At 36.3% G+C, this 17970-nt stretch overlaps 1 protein-coding gene across 6 annotated transcripts in view; it reads left to right on the forward strand.

Annotated features, from left to right (window-relative positions):
- FYN (FYN proto-oncogene, Src family tyrosine kinase) overlaps nucleotides 1-17970 on the forward strand; it is a 267134-nt gene that overhangs the window by 195098 nt on the left and 54066 nt on the right. For all 6 annotated transcript variants that reach the window (XM_074310085.1, XM_074310084.1, XM_074310089.1 and 3 more), the window contains 3 exons: nucleotides 12706-12804; nucleotides 15668-15771; nucleotides 16825-16974. In XM_074310085.1, the coding sequence (XP_074166186.1) occupies nucleotides 12706-12804; nucleotides 15668-15771; nucleotides 16825-16974 (353 nt within the window). The remainder of the gene's footprint in view (nucleotides 1-12705; nucleotides 12805-15667; nucleotides 15772-16824; nucleotides 16975-17970) is intronic.

Consider the following 17970-nt stretch of genomic DNA (forward strand, 5'->3'; position numbering starts at 1 on the left):
ATCAATTCTTAGCTTTTCCAGATGTGAGGAAGACACTGGAAATACTCAATTAGCCAGACCAATATAAATTTAGGAAAACAAACACTATTGGTGACCCTGGGCACTGTCCCATGAAGCTACACCTCCAAAATGCTTTTGAAGTGCACCACAATAGCCAAACATCCTCCCCCATCTATCCATAATTTCAAAAGCCTATCATGACTTGGCTGCCTGCATTAGGAACTGCCTAGGGAATTTCCCCCCACATTTCAGACGTTCCACTCTCTAAGCCCTTACTCAGAGCAGGCAACAAATTCCTTCTGTTTTCAAAACTCCTAAACATTCCAATTAGTGAGATTTGTAGGGGCGTTTCCAAATAATATAATTTTGTTTGTGACTGAAACCTTTGTGAGATGGAAGGAGAAAAGATCTCACCCACTCAAGTATGTGACTGCAATGTATTCATTTATAATGTGGTCATCAGGAACCCAGGCAGGGAACTTTTAAAAGAACAAGTGGTACAAACTTGATACCACATTTGCATTTTATAAATGCCATGTTTTATGCCAGGGTTAGTATATCTGGTATTAGCTAACATGGAAAGAATAAAGGAAATAATACTCACTTCCTTACCTAGATTCCAAATATTACCCAGAGTAGATGAAATCTGACAGAATCAGCATTTAGATAAGAGCCTTTTGGAGACATCCAAGCTCCCTAGAAAATAGCGGGGAATGTGTGGTCAGGAAAGACTCTCTTCAAAGTTTGAATGGATTTTTTTTACTAATATCATTACTGATAAGCAGAAGAGAACCAGGTAGGAGATTGTTGCATAAATGCCCACTTGTGATTTGTTGTCATTCCTGCTCTGGTTAATGGTCTTGTCTTCATGATTCTAGCAAAGACCTGGCTCCCACTATACATTCCCATGCTTCATGGAGTGAGAAAACTTTTCAGTGACTCTTTTAGGATGGGAGATCACTGGGGTAGATATAGAAAGAAGGAGCTGTGGAGAACAATCATTTTATACAAATGTGAGCTCATTTGGTAGTCACAATAACCCTGGGAGGTAGATGATGTTATTATCTCTAATACTTGAGCATAGTGAAATAAATGAAGGTTAAGTGACAGAGCCATTAAGTGTCTGAAATTGGGTTTGAACTCAAATCTTGACTCCAGGCACCCAGCTCTAGAGATTGTACTATTTATATCCCTCACCTCTGGACCTCCAAAAAAGGGGGAAGTTATTAACAGTAACAGCCTCAGGCACTAACTAACAGTTGCATCTTCCTTGTGAGTTGAAAGCTCAAACCTTCCCAGTGAACTCACATCTAGGGAAAGTCATATGCTGACTCTCTCTTGAGAATACTTGCCTCCTTATGCTAAAATAACTCACTTTTGGATCCCTAAAATCTTGACTACTTAACCATAGATATTCCTTAATATCCATGAATCAAAAGTCATTCCTAAGTGTGGAGGTTTAAAGAGACTAGTAGGAGAAGGGAGAGGTTTGGAATGCTGCTGTCACATTATTTAGGTTTGGGCTTTCAATATAGCATTTGTGAGAAATTATTTTAAGAAACTCACATTTGTGATGTATAGGGGGAAAAGAATTATCTCTGGAATTAGTGGATTGGATTAAAATCTTATCTCTGATATATCCACATGATCTTAATCTACCTGGGCTTCTATTTTCTTCCCCAGAAAATGAGAGAGCCTTGAGGATCTCTTTCAATTTTAGATCTGTGAGCCTTTGAGGTTTGCAGAAGCCCTTCCTCATAACCCTTGGAGACAACAGTAACATAATGGAAAGAACAGTGGACTCTGATTTAAGAGAGGCCAAAGTTCATATCCTGCCTCTAATACTTATTAGCTCTGTGGCATTGAACAAGTTACTTAGCTTCTCAGATCCTCAGTTGTCTTATCTGTGAAATGGGAATAATAAATATACTGACCTTCCATGGCTGTCATAAGGATCAAACAACATGTAGCATTGCATTAAACATGTTTTGTGAACACTTAAGTACCTTAAATTCCCACTACTACTTTAACATGACATTTGTTCTTGTTAAAGAAACTGAGACATGGGGAACGGGTGATGGTGAGTGATTTGTGCATGACCAATAATAGTGCTAATAAGTCTTCAGAGACAAGATTTGGATCCATATCTCCCAACTCTGGGTTCATCTCTACTCCCATTTTAATCTGACTGCTTTTTGGATACTATTAGGCAAGTTCTTACCTTATGCTGAGCCCTGTCACAGAGGGTACACAGAGATAGCAGCAAAAAAAATCCCCTGCCCTCAATCAGCTGGCATTCTATAGAAAGAAACAATGGGTGTGCATGTATACACAAGTCAGGCACTTATATAAAGGTACGTACATATGTGTGAGTACAGTTGTCAGTCATTTGAGTTGTGTTCGAGCTTTGTAACCCCATTGAGGTTTTCTTGGGAAAAATACCTGAATGGTTTGTCATTTCCTTCTCTATCTCATTTTACAGATAAAGAAACTGAGGCAAATAGAGTTAACATACTTAGTCCAGATGCTAAACATATTAAGAAAGTATAAATTATGAGACTGGACACCTGTTTGACTAAGATAAGTGAACATGAGAAGTGCAGGATTATCCTAAAGTTGCAAGTGTAGGTTATTAGAAGGATGCGTGATGGTTTCAGATATGTTGAATTTGGGACAATCCAATAAAAAATGTCAGTTCATGATGTACGACTGGAGTTCAAGAGATGTGCATCTATATAAAATGTGAATTCAGGATGATATCTAATGCCATGAGAGGCTAACTAAAGAGTTTAGAGAGAAAAGGGCCTAGTACAGAGTCTCAGGGTGCATCCACAATTAGGGGTGAATAATAGATAATGATTCATTATCTATTATTGGAGGTAGGAGGAAAGAGCCAAGAGAGAATGGAGGAGAGTATTCAGGAAAAGGTGGTCTACCATGTTTGTCAAACACTGTAGAAAGCTCAAGAAAAAAGGATAAGAATTGAGAACAGAATATCACATTTGCCAGATAAAGATCATTAGTAACTTTGAAGAAAGAAATTTTAGTTGAGCATTGAAGTAGAAAAACATATTTCAGAGAGTTGAAGTGAGAAGCAAGAACGTAGACACAATGTGTTAATTTTTTTTTTTTCCTAGAAGTTTGGATTTGAAAAGAGAGAAATGATAGTAGCTTGAGAAGTTGTAGGGTCAATTAAGGGCTTTTAAAGGGAAACCTGGGAGTGTTTGTAGACAACAGGGAAGAAACTAGTACAAAGGAGAAAATAGAACATTAGAGAGAGAGGAGGGGTGCTTCTGGGGGCAATTTGCTGGAAGAGACTGGTGAAGCTGGGATCAAGGTATGAATAGAGGGGATGGTCTTGGTAAGGAGATGGGTTCCTCTCAGAGAGGAACAACTAAAGACTGGTGCATTATTTAAAGCAGTTTTGGAATATAGAGAAGGGAAGTTTTCTTCCAATGGTCTTAATTTTCACAGAAAAGTATGAAGCTATAAGGGTAGCAGGAAGGATTTATTTGGGAGACCTAAGGAGAAAAAAGAAAGTCTAGAATAGTTGTTGTGGAAAGAGTAATTAAAGAGAGTTGTCAAACACATCTAAATTGAGGGGAAGATTAATGTCTACTTCAGTTCTGAACTACTAAGATTAAGGTAGCATTATATACCTCTCTCCAACCCTCTCTCTGTCTGTCTCTCTATCTCTCACTCTTTCACTCTTTTTCTGTTTGTTTCTTTCTATATGCAATGCACATACACACATAGGTAGTCTTCATTCCATTAATGACCATATTACCTGTTAATGCCCATTAATGCTGAATACTGAAATAGGCTCAGTCTTTCCCTTCCCTCCACTGATAGTTCAGCTTCTCCTTTTTAGAACCACAGGACAACAGAGTGATAAGAGATCTACCTGATCCAACCCCCTCCTCTTACTGATGATGAGCCTGAAGCTCCGGAAGGGAAATGTTTTATCCCAAAGATAAATACGAGTTAGTGGCAGAGATAGGATTAGGATGGAGATTTCCTGATTCATTGTTCCCCTAACACTGTATCATGTCATCTCCCTAATTTATTTTTTTTTTTGAGATAGTATGAAAAAACTTTTATATAAAGTGAAAACTAAAGCATCCCGGAAGATCTTACCAACATTTTTGTAACTTTGAGATTATTATTGATACAAAGTGAATATAAATATCCACTGATATTTATGTATAATAATATAATATTGTATATAATAATATAAAATAATAGCTGGGCACAAATCTTTTACCAAATGTCCACTCCTTTTTCAGGGAAGGACTGGTTCACTTCTCCCTCCCATTAACTGATCTTGTCCCTATAACAAAGTTATAGGGACATATTCCATATTATAAAATGAAATTAAAGAAAAGCATTCAAGGAAGATCAAATCTATCTTCATCCACATCTTTTAATTGGCTTACATTTAATTTTGTGTTGTCATGGTTACTCTAAGTTCAACTTTTATAAAGTTTCTCATGTATATATATTTTTTCACAGTCGTAGAACTCTACCTCTGTATCCCAATTCCTAGGTTATATACAAAAATAAATAAAGCTTTTTGCCACAAATACAAGTGTACAGAAGTCAGATATATGCACAGGGAGAGGGAAAACCATGAAGCAGTAAAGCAGGAGAGGAACAGATGGCATCTGTTTCCTTCCCTTACCCACTCCCGCCCCTCCCCCTGCCCCTGGCTCTTGTCAGCTGGAAGGATCCAGTTCTCTCAGGGCAGCTGCCACACCTCCTGGTGTGTGTCCTCCCACTCCTTGGCTGATTGAAAGGCTGGAGCTGGAGGCCATGGGGCCCCTCCTGCTTAGAAAAACAAACCTGTGGGCAGTCAGATTCATCAAAGAGTTTCCCATTTACCATAGTACTTGGTCAGAGATCTCCTTGGGGTATCCCCCAATAAGTGCTCATGGACCCACTCTCATCTGAGGCAGCTTTAATTATTTCACCACATCCAACCATTGCAGTCTCATCACAAATGAGGGGTAGAAAGTAAGTCTACCTGAAGGTAGAGATTGACATTTTTCTCTTTAGCTGCAGTACATCATGTACCTACTCCTTGAATGTGGCAGGAGTTTAATAAACGTTTTTGAAATGGGTATCTTATAGATTCCTGATATCCATGATTCTAACTACCAATTTTCTCTCAGTACACATTTCTCTCAACTGATACATACATAAGCCTTTGTTGAAGTTGACCCCATTTAATAAAATAGTCCTGCTTTTCCTTCCAGATCCCCCCATAATTTTCACCATTTATGAAAAATAATGTATCATGGCCTCAATTATAGGTGATTATATATGATAAAACAGTCCTTCCTCTTCCCCATCATTTTCTCCATTTTTGTGTTCAACAACCCTTTAAAAAAAAAAAAAAAAAAAAAAGTCTTATTAGGGGTCAGCTAGATAACATGGATAGAGCACCAGTCCTGAAGTCAGGAGTACCTAAAGTCACTAAATCCAACTGTCTTGCCAAATCCCACCCTCTACCCCCACCCCAGAAGAAGCCTTCTTATCTGGGAAGAACAGTTATAATGCTAGATAATTCCTCATAAAAGTCAAATCGTTTTAAGCTGTTTTTCAACTTGAAGAGTTCTTGGAAAATGAATCCAGGTTTAAAGTATCATTTGAATATTTGGTAAAATTCATACTGATGTGTTGTCCAAAAAGGATGGCATGAATCAAGTTGCCATATGTAAGATGGATGATGGCCAAGGTTTTTTTGTGTTTGTTTTTTAATTGAATTCCAACATTTATAATAAAAAATGTGTGTTGGCTGCAATCCATGAACTTGAACACAGCCTTAGATGACTTAAGTTGGCAATTATTCCCTGGCTACATCAGATCAGCAGGTGCCCCATGATCTCTCAAATCACAAGTCCTTTTTGCCTAAAACTTGGGAGAGAAACAGGATAAGATGCATGGATAACATTTTTGATGGTCTTTTGGATTCAGGATGGAGGAAAGAGTCATAATAGTGAAAAATATTATAGGGTAAGATTTAAAGGAGATTGTGAATTACAAATATCACAAACATCTTTAGATTTGAATTATTATCTACAGTGTACAAAGTACTTCTTGCTAATCCTGAGGAATATGTGGATAATAATGATAGTTCTTGCCCTTAAGAATTCTGTATTCTCCCAGGAGGTGGAATTAGGCATGAGTATTAGTACTGTATAGCTCAATTATAAAATAAAGTAGGGTGTGATTATAGGGAAAAGAAGTCCAGGCAAAGAACTCTAGGAGTTTTTGAGGAAAGAGAAAATATAGGGGAAAAAATGTTGCCTACTAAAGTTCTTAGATTAGGAGGCAGAGACCTATGATTTCATTGCTTTAGGGCAGAAGTGTCAAACCTGTGGGTTGCCTGGTCTATAGCTACCCAACCCAAATTAAGATATAATTGAGAGATATTTAACAACATAAATGAAAATAAAATAAAATATAGATAATATTAATATGTGGTTTTCTAAGCCAATCTGTGTCTGCAGGGATCCTTATATATAGTTTAATGACCCCTTTTATATTTGAATTTGACACCATGGTAAAGAGGACTCTTGGATAAGGAAACTCCCTCCAGCCACACAAGCTAGTACTTTCTCTATAATTCTTTATCACAGCAAGTTTACCTCAAACACTATGCAGTCAAATAACATGCTCAGGGTCACCCACCCAGTATGTGTCAGAAGTAAGATTGCACCCAAGTTTTTCTGGTTTTGAGACCAACTCTCTAGCCACTATGTTATACTGCCTCCCCAATAGATATCTTACTTTACTCAATATTTAATATTTGTATCAATTGTTATCAGAATGGGTGTTTCTTTGTGAGCCTGTTTACACTTTTAATTTGCTCCAGCTTTTTAAGTTAAAAAATGACAACAAAACCCTTTTACTTAGAAGCCTAATTAGATACTATTGTACTGACTAGTACTATTACTACTTTAGATAAAGGAAGGGGAAAGGATACATTGTAGATAATTAATAGTAGAATTTAATAATAGAATTTTACATACATTCTTAAAGAAAGGAAGTTATATTTCTTATAAAAGATTCTACAAGCCAGCCTTTTCATTAATTCAGATTTAATGTATAGTACTTTGTATAGTTACAGTTATAGTACTTTATATAGTTATAAAGTATCTAAAAGGTCATCTCATCCATAGCTTTTTAAACTGTGGTTCCCAATCTCAAATGGAGTAATTGAATGTGGGGAATAGTGAAATTATGATTTATTATCAGTAAATGTTTGATTTGTACACCTGTTTTGTATATCTATATAGACAGGGACACAACAAAATTTCTTGAACAAAAAGGAGTCAAGATTAGGAAAAGTTTAAAAAGACCTAATCTAGTCCCTGTTAGGATCTAAATTGACTTAGAAAACTAAAGCTAAAATGATATTGAACTATATTTTTAGATATTTTGTTAAATATTTCTGTTCAAGAGCAAGAGAGGGTTGAGTTTGAAACCTTTGCTCTAATTCAGTCCTATCATTATACAGATGAGAAACAGACAATTTACCCAAGATCTTCCAGGTAGAAAAACCAGATTTCTATCTCTAAGTTGCCCCCTGACATTTATATAGCATTTTATGGTTTGTAAAGTAAATCCATACATCACTGCATTTATGGAAATTTTCTCTGTTTTATAGATGAGTAAACAAGGATAGAGAAGCTAAGAATTCCTTGACTATGGGCACTCAATTAACAAGTGTTTGAGATGGAATTTGAACCCAGGGTTTCTTATTTTCCCCTCAGAATGTGGTATGTCTAAAATATAAATCTATTTAAAAAACAAACAAACACCTCCACCACCACCACCACCACCTGGGAACTTGGCTCTAAATTAGCATAAAAGAAAATATTAATTGTTGGTGAAATGTTTAATACAAAGTTTGAATGTGAAAATATTTTATGCATACCATTTCAGTGGGTAAATCTCTATCAGCAAATGTATAGAAAAGTACTTGAACACTGGCGTTCTTGTCTACCCTAAAGTTAACTCATACTTTTAAAAATTAAATAAACTGGAATTTATTTCATAAATATCTTATCTTCAAAACTAGTCTCTTATTGCAAGCATTTCTTTCCCTACACCATTTTGGAACATTTCCCAAGTGTTCCTGCTAAGATTTTTCATGATGAAATGTCTCCATCTAGTGGTGCTTCTTAGCAGATAAGTATTCTAATCATTCTGCCTCATGGTCCTATCTCAGGCACAAGAACTGAACACTGACTAAGTCATTGGAAGACTTAGAACTTGAAATAATTGTCAGATATTCATATAATATTTTTAAGTTTACAAGATGCTTTCATGTATTATCTCATTTGAGCTTCACACCGTACCTTTGAGGGCACAGTCGGTGCTACGGATATTATCATTGTGTACAATGAGGTTTAGACTTAAGAGGGGAAAGAGAAGGGAATATGCATTTGTTAAGCATCTAATATGTGTCGGCAATGTGCTGACCACTTTACAGATATTATCTCATTTAGTCCTCACAATGACACTATTATCCCCATTAAATACATGAAGAAACTGAGGCAGACAGGTTTAACTGATAGTCAACCTCTGAAATCAGATCGGAACTTCCTGACAGAAAGCCCAGTGCTCTCTAGCTGGCTCACTGTCACACAACTGAGGAGGTATCAGAAACAAGACTCAAATTCATGTCTTACCTAAGACAAGTTTAACCTTCTGTCTATTGTAGCACAATGCCCTTGTGGAAGTAAATGTGCTTTGTAATCTCTTTCTGTGTTTTTAATGCAGTGAAAGAGGAGCTTCCTTTCATACAATTTCAAAATTACTTGAGAAACTCATGTAAAATTAGTTTTCATGGAGCCATAGACTCTCTTTGCCAGCATCATATTTCTTGTGGGTTGTTTTGTTTTGCCAGTTGAAAGCTCCATTAAGCATTTTCTCACAGCTGCATCTGTGGCATAAGTTGGCTGGTTGCCTTCTACTAAACTGAGTTTGCTCTGGTTTTCAATTCAGTTGTACCTGGGGCTGTTTTTGCTTGAAGTCCCTGAATATTGTTCTAATCATTTGGCTTCTATGGAGTAGTACTGTGGTAGCCGGTCTGCTCTTTAACACTGGAGGCTGGACCTTCTCTAACTAATTAAGTCAGACTGAGGAAAACCTTTAAACAGGGCCAAGAGCCAACACATTTTCCCTTCCTGGCTCAGAGCTTTGAAACTGAGCCTAGCCAGAGAGTGATAAAAGACCTGGGATTTCTCCTTGATTCCTCCAAGGACCAAAAATGGAAGCAGAGATAGACGGATAGACCGACAGAGGCAGAGAGACAGAGTAGGGGAGGGGGGAAAAGGAGGGAGGGAGACACTGAGAGACACAGAGCACATACAATAACCTCACAATACCTATGTCCCTGCTTGATTCAATGATATTTTCAGCTCTGGGGAACTGAGGTAGAATTACTAACTTTTTAGGGCTAGGGATTGCATCTGGTACCACTTTTAAATCCCTCCTACTGCACCCCCCCCCAGCCCAGTTCCCTCTCCACAAAGGACACTTCAGATGTTATTATGGAGGACCCCCCTCCAGCTACCTCTGCTAATAACTTCCATCTACACATCATTCTTAAATTTCAAAAAGCACAATTTCCACAACAACCTAGCAATTTGGCAGTGCAAATTTCCCAATTTATCAATGGAAAAAGTGACGTGAGAGAGACTAACTAACTTGCCTGTGCCCTCACACAGACTAGGAAGGGTTTAAATCAGGATTCGAACCTTTCCACTTTGCCACATGATCCCCTTAGATGAAGAGAGAGAGAGTTAGAAGTCTCTCTGGACTATTGCTATAGCCTGCTTTTTTTGTTTCCTAGCCTCAACTCTCTTCCTTTGTGGTAGTGATGGCAGCGATGGCATTGTCAGTGTTGTCTCAATCATGTGTAACTCTCTGGGACTCCCCTTGGGATTTTCTTGGCAGAGATACTGGAATAGTTTTATATTTCCCTTTCTAAATCACTTTACAGTTGAGGAAACTGAGGCAAACAGGGTTAAATAAGTTGCCTGGAGTTTGAAACCTATTTGAATTTGGGTCCTCTAGATTCCAGATAGGGCAATCTATTCACTGTACCTTCCTACCTGCCTAGTCTGTCCTCTACTCAGCTATCAAATTGATTTTCCTTAATGCTAGTGCTTTCCCTCTGAGAATATTCTCATTTTATTCTGTCTGCATCTTATTTGTACATAATTGTTTGCATATTGTCTCTCTCTACCCCCTTTAGAATGTGAGTTCCTTGAGTGCAAGAAATATCTTTTGCCTTTCTTGGTACCTTTGGTGCTTAGCAATATGCCTGGTGCATATCAGGGGCTTAATAAATGCATGTTGTCTGGCCCTATGTTGGGTTTTTTTTCCCCCGCTGGTGAACTATGAAACTATGAGTATTCAAGGGAAATGTAATCTTTTATCTTATTAACTGATAGTGGAAGGTGGGGAGACAGAAAGGTTCCAGTAATCATTCCAACTCTTACTGCTGCTTCCTTATTCTTCAATAAGCCACATAGACAGGAGCTCCACTGAATGAATGCTTGTGAATACAAATGAGTGTAGCTGGAGAGAGAAAAAAAAGATTCCTTTGAATTCTTCATCTGTCTTCTTGGATCTTAGAGTAGTCCTGCTACTACACAATAGCAGACTCCTTCTCTCCTCCTTCCCTCCCCCCCTTCTCTCTCTCTCTCTCTCTCTCTCTCTCTCTCTCTCTCTCTCTCTCTCTCTCTCTCTCTCTCACACACACACACACACACACACACACACACACACACACACACACACACACGGCAAGCTTGCTGCTGAGCATCCTCAGGTCAGGAAGGATTCCGCACTCCCTATAGCATTATCCCTCTGCTTCTTGTCCCCCCCTCCCCTGCCCCCTTGTGGCAGTCCTTGACTTGCAGGCATTTGTCTTCTGACACTGCACATTCCCCATGTAGCCACCCAAGCAGGCAGCATGTGGATTAAGGTACATATTACTCAACTAATTTTGAGGAAATGGACGCCAGCCAATCTCAGATGAAGCAAAAATCCAGCCCATTTTTTACATGCCTGTTCTTGTTCATGGAGAATTTCCAGTGGAAAAAAAAGCACAAAGCAGCTAAGTCAGCATTCCTGGATCATGTTTCTCAAAAGATATTAAGTGCTATACCTAAAATTTTCCTTTAAAGCAAAGGTTTCTCTAACTGGGGCCTATGAGCTTTAAAAAATAAATCTGATATCCGTATTTCGGTATAATTGTTTTCCTTTGTAATCCTATGTATTTTGCTTAATGCATTTAGAAGCAATATTCTGAGAAGGAGTCCAGGGACTTCACCAGACTGTCAAAGGAGATCATGGCACAAAAAGCGTGTTAATAAACTGTAGCATATTAGCAATTGGACACTTGGTAGGTTTACCATTTAATTTTATTAAATATAGCATTTGTAGTGATTTCTAGGAAAAAAAAAAAAAAAAAAGCTGGGTATCAGAAGCATACCTCACTCATATAACATCGTTTCTCTAGGAAAACCTGATCTAAATTCTATATCATTTAAACTTAGAGCATCTTTTCTATCGAACTAGATTTATAACTTATTATATGGGTGGTGAAGTTTGAAGTTTATTCTCTTGCTTTCCATAAGCATGCTTGATTTCTTTTTGCATATCAGTGTGACACTATAAATTACAATAACAGATCTCCACAGAGATTTCAGTTCGGTTTTCTCTTCCCAGGCTATTTTCCTACTAGAATAGAATTCATTTTTGGCAAGATCCTAGGCAGTTCTTTAACATATTTAGTGATGTTTCCCAAAAGTATCTGGTTCTCTGTTGCGCTCTGTAAGTGCACAATATAAGCACTGAAATCTCAGACTTTTGTACCTTCCGTGGAAGCATACCCAGCCCTTCTTTGTGGCCCAAATGCATAAATCTGACATGAGAACACAAATCTATATTCAGTTTATAGTTCGTTGAGCTACAGCTTCTGGTATCCTCCCTCCCTAATTATCTTATCCTATTTAACTCCCTTGTTTTTATTTAGTATGGGTCATACCTCTCCTTGAGAGCAAGGATTGTTTCCATTTTAGTCCTTACTTCTCTAGGGCCTAGCACAGTACACCAGGTATATATTTGGAATTTAATAAATGTGTTGAATGGTAGAGCTTTAGTCAGAACAGAGCAACATGTGACTTAAGCATATGGCTTTCATTACAGGAGATGTTGGAATTTGGGCAAAGAGAAAGGGGAACAAGCATTTATTAGGCACCTTCTATTTCTCAGAAACTATGTTAAGTCCTTTACAGATCTCTCATTTGAGTCATAGAAGTTATGTTGTAAAGTGAGTACTAGAATGTTAGGTCCTACAGCTTGTTTCTTAAGGGCAAGTCATAGGTATTTAAGTTATTTAAGTTATCTTAAGTGATTTTTGGTCTGCAGGATGTATTGTAGGTTCTTAATAAATGTTAGTTTATTGATTTGTATTCCCCACAGTTAAGTATAATGTATATAGTAAACTCCTAATGTATATTGAATGAATGAATGAATAATTTGTAAATAGCCTTCTAATTCTTTTGGCCACTTTAAATATATGAATATATTATATTAAAGCATAAATGTATGAGCATAAATTGTATTAAAAATGATTTATTAACTTGTGTCTGTTTTTGTTTCTGTCTTTCTGTCTTACAGTGAAGGAGACTGGTGGGAAGCCCGTTCCCTGACAACAGGAGAGACTGGCTATATTCCCAGCAATTATGTGGCTCCAGTTGACTCTATCCAGGCAGAAGAGTATGTCTTTGTTCTTAATGTGTTTGTTTTTACTTTAACCACTCATTTCAAAAATTGCTAACCTAGTACTAAGGTAAATGTGTGTCACTCTTCAGCCTTAGCTTCACTATTCATTAAGTAGCAGCAGCAAGGCTGCTCTGTTCCAGGATTGCACCAGTAGTAATAAGAATAGGGATTAATTATTATCCAGGGCCAAGAAATCAGAACAACATACTAAAGGTTCGAATGATTCCATGGGCATCTCTAGTTGTAAGAGCTAGTGGATCATGAAGTCTTGGACAACTAAAGACAGTTGAGGTTGTTTTTTTTTTTTTTTATCAATCTGGCACTAGTAGAAGGAAAGCCACGAAAAGCCAGGCTCCATACTTGGTCAGTCAACTTCATCATGAATAAATGTTCATTTCAGTGGTCTGGCCAAATCCCCAATTGGATCGTTCTGCTGCCCTTATATATTTTTCACTAAGGAGATCTATTTTGTTTCTTACTTTTATATGTTCAGTGACCCTGACCTCTATCTCCCTTATGACTGAATTTCAGCACCAATGAATTTAAAAAAAAATTTACATTTATGTTTCTAGGCAGATTTGTAAACCACTATGTGATCCTACAGGATAAAAGTTTTCCCTAAAGTGTCATAGACCAGTTTTCAACTTCAAAGCTACAGTCTAATAAATAAGGTTAAGATCTGAGAAGGGGTTTTCCTCAAGACTTTTGGCTTTTAAAAGGGGAAGGAGGGAAAACATTGGCCAACCCAGTATTAAAAGCAGTGTTAGCAAGTGAGCTTGGGATATGAAAACGACTTTAGTTACTTTGAAGAAAAGAGTCCAAGCAAAATCCTTTCACTTCTTGTGCTCTGTTATAGTTTACAGCATGAATGTAAACCTAGAGGACCATAGTTCCCAAACAATTAACCCAACCACTGTCTTTTAAACTCTTTTACATTATTTTGAACTAGAAATGTAGCTTTCAGTAATTTTCTGACTCAGTTATTGAAGAGTTAATATACAAAAAAAGTGATCTTTCCTCTTTTCAATTTGATAAATATTTTTAACCTTAGGAAAATTGGATAGTTGGCAGAGTGCAGCTATAATGAATTGGAACTTGGTTAAGTTCTAGAAAGCACTGGTATAAACTATATTAATAAAGATTAATTATGACAAAAAAGGCAAGTGAGTCCCATAGGGAAAAACATCTGGAGTTGGACATTTAGTATTCAGGAGATATTAAAAGATCTTTGGTATTTTGCTTAGATCATTTGATGATTTATGGGCAATCACAAATAAAAATCCCACAGGATGAAAAGGTATAGAAGAGTTATAGTTTACATTAGGGGAGAGAAGATCTTGCTTTGGTAAAATGATGATATCTGATATATAGATATATAACTTCAATGCAAAACTTCAAATATCAAATGTAGAAACTAGATTTTATCATATTTAAATATTTTAAAAATTCTTCCTACAGGAGGACTATTTGCTGAATTCTCTATGATTCTTTTTTTTTTTTTTCTTCCTATTTTTCTAGCACCTGGTGCAAAACTCAAAACCTAATAAATATATGTAACCACTGTCCCAAAGTATACTTCTTTTATTTACATAAGCTTTCAATACCTGAACTGTGACAGGCCTTAACAGTACAGGGTGAAAAATATTTAAAATAGTTTAACAAAAGTTGCTTATATATGATATCCCTTTAAAATGTAATATTTTTACCCTTAAAAGATATTAACTCTTGATTTAAAAAAATAAGCCTGCAGAAAATAAAAGGACCCAATTATTCCAGAATGTTCTTGTAGCTGCATTCAAGAAGGGATGTTAGACCAGTCAAAATTCATATGGCTGGATGTTCTTTATTTCACTAAATATTCACTTAATATCTAGGGTGAGAATGGACACAAAAAAACTAGCATCAAAGGTCAGCAATAACCTTCAGCTAGCTATAGCCTCTATGTTTTTTGTGCTTCGACAAGAAAACTACTGCATATATCATATGAATTTCTTTCTGGTTTGACTGGCCTTTGAATTGAAAACCATTTTAGCCAAACAATGATCTTTACAGTTGCTACAGTCTATGCTTTGTTTTTGTTTTTGCTTAGCTTGGTTTTTTCCTATGGAATTGTAGTTATATAAACAGTAAAATGCTAGGGAATTTCAGATTATAGATTTAAGGCTTGAGGGACTCTCAGAAGCCATTTAGTTCAAAGCTTCATTTTATTGATGAGGAACCCAAGCCTTGCGGTCACAGAAGTATCAAAAGCAAGATTTGACTTAAGGCTCTCTGACCCTAGAAAAATTACAGGTTCATTTTCACAAAGTTCAGGATCCCTGCTTTGGTATGGCAGAGAAGAAATTTTAACCAAAACTGATTCCCTACCATCTTTCAAGGGGAAAAAAATTTTACTACCATTCAAGTCTGCTGGTTTTTAAAGAATGACTTGATTCAAGAGATTTGGTAGAGTAGTATGTCCCAAGCAACTCCCTAGGACTTATCATTGTCATAAATGGAATTTACTTCAGGGGTCTCTCCCTACTGGGAGATCTCCTGAAGAATTCATAGATTCTGTAATTTGTGTTGATTAAAAATCCTGGGAAAGAACTATAAAACTACTGTGGAAAATTAAAGCTAGCAGTGAAGCTGAGTAGGGGGCTGAGGGAGAGACCAGGAAGAACTGAAAAAGAACCGGCGTGATAATCAAATAAACAGAGACTTGAATCATACCAAAAACACCAGGAGATACGGATTTATATTCAGAGATTCATTAAATTTTTCCCACTCATTCACAGCAAGAGAGTTTACTGTGATTCTGATATGTAAATGAGTGATAAATATTTTCTTTCATTGTTCCCATTTACCTTTCCTAAAGGTGGTACTTTGGAAAACTTGGCCGCAAAGATGCAGAAAGACAACTCTTGTCCTTTGGAAATCCACGAGGTACCTTTCTTATCCGAGAGAGTGAAACCACCAAAGGTAGGATGACTAATAGAAATAGTTGCTTTATCATTATTCAGTTTTTCCAGTGGAGCCCAAAGAAGGGGGGGGGAGGTTATTTTCTTTTATATGCATTAGAAAGAATATTTCATTCCATATAGCATATTTATATTTATAATATAATATTATAGTATTTTATAGTTTATTTATAGTACACTATGTATATATACAATAAATAGTGTTTCTATAGCACTTTAAAGTTTGTAAAATACATGTTATATCATTTGATCTCATGTGCATACATATACAGGTACATGTGCATCTCATATATATACCTATATATGTATGTGTACAAAGATGTTTGTAAATGCATGGTGTACATATATGCCTGCATGTGTGTCTACTTTATTGACACACATACATATACATATACTACACTTTTTGTCTTTATATATGACAGAGAAATACATTCACATGTCTTATTCCATATATATGACAGAGAAATACATTCACATGTCTTATTCCCCCCCTTCTAAGATTCAAGATTGCAAATATTTCATATCTAAGTACTTAGTATATAGTGTTCTCTCTGCAGATAGAAACATACATGTTTATGTATATACACATAATTATACATAATATATGTTGATATGAATACAAGTATACATGTATATAAGTATATTAGAAGTATAAAGCAAAGTGATTGGAATATTAATTGGGTGGATTTTTTGCATTGGGAAGGATTGAAGTAATGAATGGATGATGGGACTAAAGATAGGAGTGACAAAAACCTAAAGTTAGGGATAGAAAGATAGAAGAGAAACAGGGTTGAAGTAGACAGAAAATAAGACAAAGATAAACTAAACTTATCTTTTCTATCTCTAATTCTAAATTTAGACATAAAGATAGGGTTAGAGAAAGAAAGACAAAAAGTGTAGTATATGTATGTATATATATATATATAAAGACAAAAAGTGTAGTATATGTATATGTATGTGTCTGTCTTTGCTGAATGATCAAAATAAGTCCAAAAAGTCTTTAAGGGGGGGAAAAAAAGTGAAAACAACTACTGATGCTGTACACGGTTTTCAGGTGCCTATTCACTTTCTATCCGTGATTGGGATGATATGAAGGGAGATCATGTCAAACATTACAAGATCCGAAAACTTGACAATGGTGGCTACTACATCACCACAAGAGCCCAGTTTGAAACTCTTCAGCAGCTCGTCCAGCATTACTCAGGTAACTTCATTGCTATTTGGCTCCCAAGAAATGGTGAGGGAGGGGAAAGTTTCAAGTGATAGTACCTCCTAGCATTATTAATATTTTAAAACTCTCCCATTTATATATTAAACCTTGAAAATGATTTTCTTCACAACAACCCAGAGAAATGAGAATACAAATATTATTAGTCCTATTTTTCATAAGAAAAGCTTGAAATTCTAAGAGTTTAAGTGATTTGCTCTCCTAATACACAGCTAATAATTATCTGAAGAGGCAGTACTCAAAATCAGGTCTTACTCAAGCCATACAGAGTCACTTCACGTTTTTCTATTGTCAGGAGAAAATATTTTCTTTGTCAGCCTTCATGGTAAGACCTTAGGTGGCTTAATTAAGCTGTGCTTTCTCCTAGCTTATGTAATATTAGTTCACATTAGCTCAGGATATCTAGAATAGAAAACAATGGAAAGACTTTGTGGCTATTTGTCCTAAAATTTCCAAAGTGCTTTTCTTTCCATAAGCACCTCAGTTAATATACTCAGCAATCACAGAAATAAGATGGCAAGGTCTCTGTCAGGTCACATACATTGAAGAATCCCTTTAAACAAAACATTACTGTCATAATTGCTGTGTATACATATTTTCCTGCCCCTTGAGAGCAGTGTTCTGTCCCCAATAGAGCTTTATTTCCTAAACTCACCATAATAGTGCAAATGGTACCTATTAGTTTTAAAATTATACATTTTATCTGATAAAGCTATTAATTTTAGTATATCTGAAAATAGACAACTTTTGAATGTGAAATAATTTTCATGGCAGCTGGTAGTTTCTTTTGACCTACATGTATAACTTGAAATATTCTAAGGCCCAATGGCCTTTATGAAAACATCACTCTTAGTATAATTGCTGCCCCATTCACATTCACTTCTTTAACTCATAATATAGTAGCACAAAGTGCATGTCTGTTAGTCTCAGGCTTTAACAAACAACTAGATAAATAAAAAACATTTAAAGTAA

Source organism: Sminthopsis crassicaudata, chromosome 4, assembly GCF_048593235.1.
Source record: "Sminthopsis crassicaudata isolate SCR6 chromosome 4, ASM4859323v1, whole genome shotgun sequence".
Taxonomy (NCBI): domain Eukaryota; kingdom Metazoa; phylum Chordata; class Mammalia; order Dasyuromorphia; family Dasyuridae; genus Sminthopsis; species Sminthopsis crassicaudata.